At 36.8% G+C, this 6,000-nt stretch overlaps 1 protein-coding gene and 2 long non-coding RNA genes across 4 annotated transcripts in view; 2 read left to right on the plus strand and 1 right to left on the minus strand.

Moving 5' to 3' along the window:
• LOC106949640 (uncharacterized) overlaps nucleotides 1–2,237 on the plus strand; it is a 3,839-nt gene extending 1,602 nt beyond the window's left edge. Inside the window, exons 2-3 of one of the 2 annotated variants that reach the window (XR_001425417.1) lie at nucleotides 787–867; nucleotides 2,157–2,237. This is a non-coding gene — a long non-coding RNA (uncharacterized LOC106949640). Of the gene's footprint in view, nucleotides 1–786; nucleotides 868–1,888; nucleotides 1,974–2,156 lie in introns of those variants that run through there. The other variant, XR_001425416.1, reaches the window with a different exon arrangement.
• The window catches only part of LOC106949639 (uncharacterized), a 342,173-nt gene that overhangs the window by 8,097 nt on the left and 328,076 nt on the right, over nucleotides 1–6,000 (plus strand). The gene's annotated exons all lie outside the window — the stretch shown is intronic.
• syt19 (synaptotagmin XIX) overlaps nucleotides 76–6,000 on the minus strand; it is a 14,322-nt gene continuing 8,397 nt past the window's right edge. The window contains exons 4-9 of the mRNA XM_015036025.1: nucleotides 4,411–4,527; nucleotides 3,292–3,468; nucleotides 2,109–2,261; nucleotides 1,871–1,990; nucleotides 800–911; nucleotides 76–723 (exon numbers count right to left, since the gene is read on the minus strand). Coding sequence (XP_014891511.1) covers nucleotides 416–723; nucleotides 800–911; nucleotides 1,871–1,990; nucleotides 2,109–2,261; nucleotides 3,292–3,468; nucleotides 4,411–4,527 — 987 coding nt within the window. The 3' untranslated portion in view covers nucleotides 76–415. The remainder of the gene's footprint in view (nucleotides 724–799; nucleotides 912–1,870; nucleotides 1,991–2,108; nucleotides 2,262–3,291; nucleotides 3,469–4,410; nucleotides 4,528–6,000) is intronic.

Raw genomic sequence — 6,000 nt, forward strand, 5'->3', positions numbered from 1 at the left:
TGCATACGTAGCCGCTCCCAAGAAGGCGGAGCTTGTCACTCCAACACCTGAATAAGACGCCAACGTCTTCTCTGATTGGCTGAATTATGAATATAATCTCATGTAAGTGTTTACATCCGATGCTGCCATGATTTTTCATAGCTTATCATGGGACTAGCCTTATTCCCATGTGACTTTAATTCTTCATTTAATGGAAACACTGTTGCTGCAAAATTGTGTTTTTTCGACATTAGCAGAATATCGATTAAGATTTGTGCACATTTATGATGGAAAGGCAGCTCAATAAAAATGATTGTTCTCATATTTACATATCTGAGTGTAGCTCCATCCTGTGGAGTTTCATCACGGTCCCTGCAGGATGAGGTGAACATGAACAAACAACAGGAAACTGCTTCAGATGTTTCTGGCCTGGAGCTTAAAGCAGCAGACCATGCCACTTTGCTACAGGCTGCCGCACTGAGCGCACCATCAAGGTCCAGTGCTCGTCCTCTGAGCTCCTGTCCTTCCCCACACTTAGGTGTCCCAGCAGACACTTGTTGGACCTCCCAGTCGACGGCGTCTCATACACTGAGACTAAGATTTTACACTCTTCCAGTGGGACGTCTGGCAGGGAGAACATGAGGACCTCATTGAAGACGGTCACTGGGCAGCGGTGGACAGCAGAGGTCTTCTGGTACCTCAACTTGCTCTGGTTGCACTGAATGCTGATCCTGGCATGCATGACTGAGTGAAAATAAAGTGAGTCAATGTGGAGATGTGTGAAATCTTTATGTTTCACACATTTAGGTTTGGGAATCACCTGCATCAGACGACGGCTCAGCGATGGCTGTTCTGACCTTCAACAGGCCGACCTCCAGCCTCTGAGAGGTGGGAAGATACTTTAACGTCAGCAGTACTTCTCCAACCAGATCCTGCACACATTGAGACAGAACGGTAGATAAATACTTTATTCATAAGGGAGTATCCAGAAGTCCAAAAAGTGCAACAAAAATACAATAAATTAAGCAATAGTCTAAATAAAGAGGTTGCATTGTAATAAAAACATTAAGGCTAAAACAATTAAACAAATTAATTGTGATTAATCAATTTGTGAGATAATTATCAACTAATTCAGTTATCCATTAAACATTAGTTAGAGTATACAGACTCTAAAAATGTCAATTCATTGGAATAACAACACACTCAAAGCAGTAATTAAGCCAAAATTGTACAAAAATATAAACATTTTGCATTTAATATGAAAAATCTAACAGTTTTATTTTCAAATTCTGCAAAAATAATCTCATATTAAGTACCTGCTGGTGTCAAATTACTAATTAGAAAAATAAACAGATTAGTAAACAGTATTTTTTCTAGCTACAGATGCATCCTGTGCTACAAATGATCAAGCATCACTAAATGAATACTGTTATTGCATTTTAGGCAATAAAATGTTTATTTTCTTATTCCAAAAAGCATCTGAATTAAATGCTTATTTTATGTATTTCTAAGATTATGTAAAAATGCAAAAGTGGTTCAATGAAAAATCTGCAGAATATGTCAATTTTTCTAGGATTAATCAATTATTCGTGGATTATTAAAATAAGATACTACAACAATGATTAGTTACATCCCTAAATAGCACTAAAAACATTTCGAAGCATTATTGCAATTCTGTTAAAGATAATATGGCCTTTTTCACCGACTCTACTTTGGCCACTCCGCTCTATTATGAACTGATCATCTTTCCACAAATTTACATCTCAGTTTACATTCTCAGTAAATCAAGCTGTTAAAATACTTTCCATGTTTGGAAAAAGTTTTTTAACTTCCCTCCCTAGTACAACAGGAGTTACAGTTTTTTGATTAACCTGCTCAGCTTTAACATTACCTTCTGTGGAATCTGCAGATCTTCTTGAAGCTCCAGAGGGAAGGAGATGTTCATCTTCCCCAGAGGAACCCTGATCTCTCCCAGCACCGTGTGTCTGGAGAACTTATCAAAGTTCCTCACCTGATACACAGAAACCATAAAACATGAAAATTATTCTCTAATCCACCAGTTTAGATTAAATCTACTGCAGTCAGTCTCTCTTCTGTTTGGTAAAATTATAGATTATGTGGAGTGGCACCTCCATCCTCAGAGTGATGCGGTTAATCATGTCCTTGTTGTCTTGCAGACTGCAGCTAAACTGGTCTCCATATAAAGGGTTACAGCTGCCTTTTACGACGCGGGTGCGCCACTCCTGCAGCACCGTCCACAGCACAGATGGCGTCACTTGACCCTAACAGGATCACCGTAGAAACAAGCAAATTTAGATCACAAAAAGACATTTAAACTATCTCAAATTTAGGGTGTTTTCACACCTGATAGTCCAGTAAATTTGGTTCGACTGGGGACCAAAATTGCAACATTTGTTGCATTTTTAGCTGCTCCAGTTCTCTTTTACACTGCACTGTGACAAACGATCCAAACCCTTTGAAAACCTTTTCCCCTTCTCGCCTGTAGGGGCGCCTCACCAGAAACCACTGAAGGAAACAACACAAAAACCTCTGAAGAAGACACTGAACACAACTTCCTTCTTCACAAAATGTAGAAAAAATTGGAGTAGCATCAGATTGCAGAAGTTGTAGGATTTTTCTTTTGTTGTTAAAAGACTACAAACCATTTCTCCTGCTAGCACTAAACTCTTGCGTTTGTTTTGATTTTTACCCAGAATGCCTTGTGCTATAGTCCACTTCCTGCTTTTGGAGTGGTCTCCAGTCCACTTGGTATTCACATATGAATTCAAACCACACCAGAGTTCACTTCAAATGCATATGTGAACGCCAAGCGTAGTGGAGACGACTCTAAAAACAGGAAGCAGATTACAGCACAGGGCATTCTGGGTAAATACAACCAAAACAAATGCATCCCTCTAATGCTAGCGGGACAAAAGCCTCATGGTTGTAACAAGGCCAAAAAAGAAATCTGACAGTGTTATTTGTTTACATTTTATGAAGAAAAAAGTTTCTATCAGTGTCTTCTTCAGATGTTTCCGTGTTGTTTCCTTCAGTGGTTCTTCGTGCAGCGCCCCCACAGGTGAGGAGGGGAACAGGTTCACATAAGGGTTTGTTTTGTTTGACAGTGCAGTGTGAAAGCAAACCAGAGCAATTTTGCAATTTTGGTCCCACATCAAACCGGGTCTAACAGACTATCAGGTGTGAAAAACACCAGTGTCCCCATCAGTGTCTTCCTCACAGAGCACAAACATTTCATGCTGGGGTTCAGGAATAAAACAAACACTGTTCCAATCAACACATTCACAGCTTTACCTCCTGGCTTTCCAGCTCAGTTCCCTCTGACCCGGCCCACATGAGGCGAATCTTCACAAATGGCTGCAGGCCTGACGTCTGACTGCTGCCCACCAGCCCCTCCACCTGCAACACGGTCACCACCAGAAACGCCTGCAGCTGGTCATAGTAGACGGAGAAACGCAGCGAGCCGTGAACCTGATGGAGGAAGTTTATGGTGAATTTGAGTTACATGATTTTTTTTTTTTTATATATATAATCCATCTTCATGCATCTCCTCCTCTGGAAGTGTATTAAGATGTGCTTGAGATTTCCAGAGTAGTAAATTAAGAGAAAAAAATTTAAAATTGTTTCTGGATCCATTCACACTGCTGATGGTCACTTCAGCTGTTCATATATTTAATCTATTAATTATTATGGATTTAGTTTTAAAAAAAACAGTGAAATCATGAAATATGTCTTGTTTATTTTAGGTTTTATTTATGTAGTTTTAAGACCTTGTGAGGATCAGGTGATCATTGTGTTCACCACTGACAGCCATTCAAGAATCATACAAGTTTGGCCGCCCCGACCTGGTGGTTGACGTTGGTGGAGTTGTTCTATGTTTTTTATCAGTTAATGTCCTTAATTATTGCAGATAAATTAAAATTTTCTAACATGACAAAATCTTATGTATTCATCTCTTTTTCTTCATAACTTTTGTGAACCCAAATCTGCTTTAAATTAATTTATTGTATTTGATTAAGTACAGAAAAACTGCTGTTTTTATTGCTCAAAATGAATTATATTTTTTCCTTTTTTAAAATAAGCTCGAGAGAATTTAAAAACTGGATGCCATTTTTAATAAGGTAAATGTCCAATGATTTACACATCACTTTTTTTACAAATAAAAACCACTATTTGCATGTTTAGCTGATGTTGTGTAGGTAAAAATAAATAAATAAGATACACATTAGTTTTTTTTTTCTGTCCAACACCCTTACTGTATGAAATTAAGAAAAACATAATAAAAAAGATATGAAGCCAACAACCTAACTTGAGACCATCTGCGAACTTTTACTCCTTATAAAGAAATGTGTTTTATAGCAAAGAGGGGAGTAAAAAAATTAAGAATAACAGTTATTTTTCAGGATCTGTTACCCTGTTAATGGTTTGGTGCTCCCTCATGTCGCTCTCTGCGTAGTTTTGTTCTGATGGAAACGAAGCTCGGGACAAACAGCGAGTCAGTCGGCGAGCTTCAGCGCGCACATCCACCACCTGCAGACAAGAATTTAGATTAAAATACTGACTCCAACTTTGGTTTGTTTCTCACCAACACTGCCTTGAATTATTAGAAAGTAAAAACTTTCTAATAATTTCTTAGGTCAAAACTACAATCATTAGGGTATTTTATTGAGGCTTTAAGGTGATATTCCGGTGTTAGACTGGTCTAGTCAAAGTTCAGATATAAATCCAATGGAGAATTTGTGTCAGTTCTTGAAAATTGATATTCATAGACTTTTTTATTCAATCTGGGATGCTTGAGAAGAAGAACTGAAGGAAAATGTGGGGAAAATTGTGGAGACATTCCCTAAAACACTAATGGCTGGTGGGTCTATAAAGTAGGATTAGGGGTTAGAATGAGTCCATCTGTCGCATAAAATCCAAATAAAAAACACCAAGGTTTGTGGTTCCAACATGAGAAAATGTAATGAAAAGGTAATAAAGTATGAATGCTTTTCCAGAGCGCTTTGATTTCCCTAATACTTGAAATAAATCCACTTTAAATTCTGCATTTTATTAAACTTTCTGTGTTTTACTTTCAGAATTTATATCAATTTTAAAAAATATAACCAGAACCTGACAGCAGGTTTAGTCCTGACCTATAAAGATATCAGCAGACTAACCAAATAACTGGATGAGCAAAAGTCAAACACATCCGCCATGTAAGAGAGAAGAACACAAACACCACACCCATCATGTGCTTCACCTGGCCCGCTTCTCCTACAGATATGTCAAACAGAAATATCTGAAAACATTTCCTCAAACATATTACTCTTGGCATAAATGTGATATTTTGGTATTTATAACTTTAGATCTAAATTCCTCTTGGGTTGCCAGATCATGCCCTGAATCCATCAATACAGTCATATTCAATCAATTAGAAAATAGCTCTGATGAGGATTGAAAATAACTTTTATCTGATCTTAAACACACTTTTCATTAAACCCAAATTTCTGTTTTTAAGGATAGTTTATTTTAAGGGTTTTATGTAATAATCTAATGTCAAATGTTGAAAATCGTCATAATTAACAGAAATAAATACCTTAAAACATCAGTGTGTGTGGAATTCAGCTAAAACGTGTTTCACTTAAACACATTATAAACATTATTAAACAAACTGTTCAATGATATTCCATTTTTTTAAACATGACTGTATTTTATATTACTGCATGAATTCTGTAAAACTGAAATGAACATACAAAGAACATATCTGTATTCATTTATTCTGTTATTAAAATCTCCTTTATTTTCAGGTTCCTATTTAATTTTTATTTTATTTTATCTATAAGTACTTTAAATATACAGTTGGGTATACTGTTGTAAGATATTTTTATATTCAGTTGAGTATATTTTGGTACTGTGATGCTGAAACAAGTGAACTTTCCCAATGTTGGGTTAATAAAGGATTATGCTACACAGTAAAAAATGCTGGGTTATTTTCATAACCCAATTTCTGGGTTGAAGCTG

The sequence above is a fragment of the Poecilia latipinna genome, unplaced genomic scaffold, assembly GCF_001443285.1.
Source record: "Poecilia latipinna isolate Pla-1442-1.1 unplaced genomic scaffold, P_latipinna-1.0 Scaffold354, whole genome shotgun sequence".
Taxonomy (NCBI): Eukaryota; Metazoa; Chordata; class Actinopteri; order Cyprinodontiformes; family Poeciliidae; genus Poecilia; species Poecilia latipinna.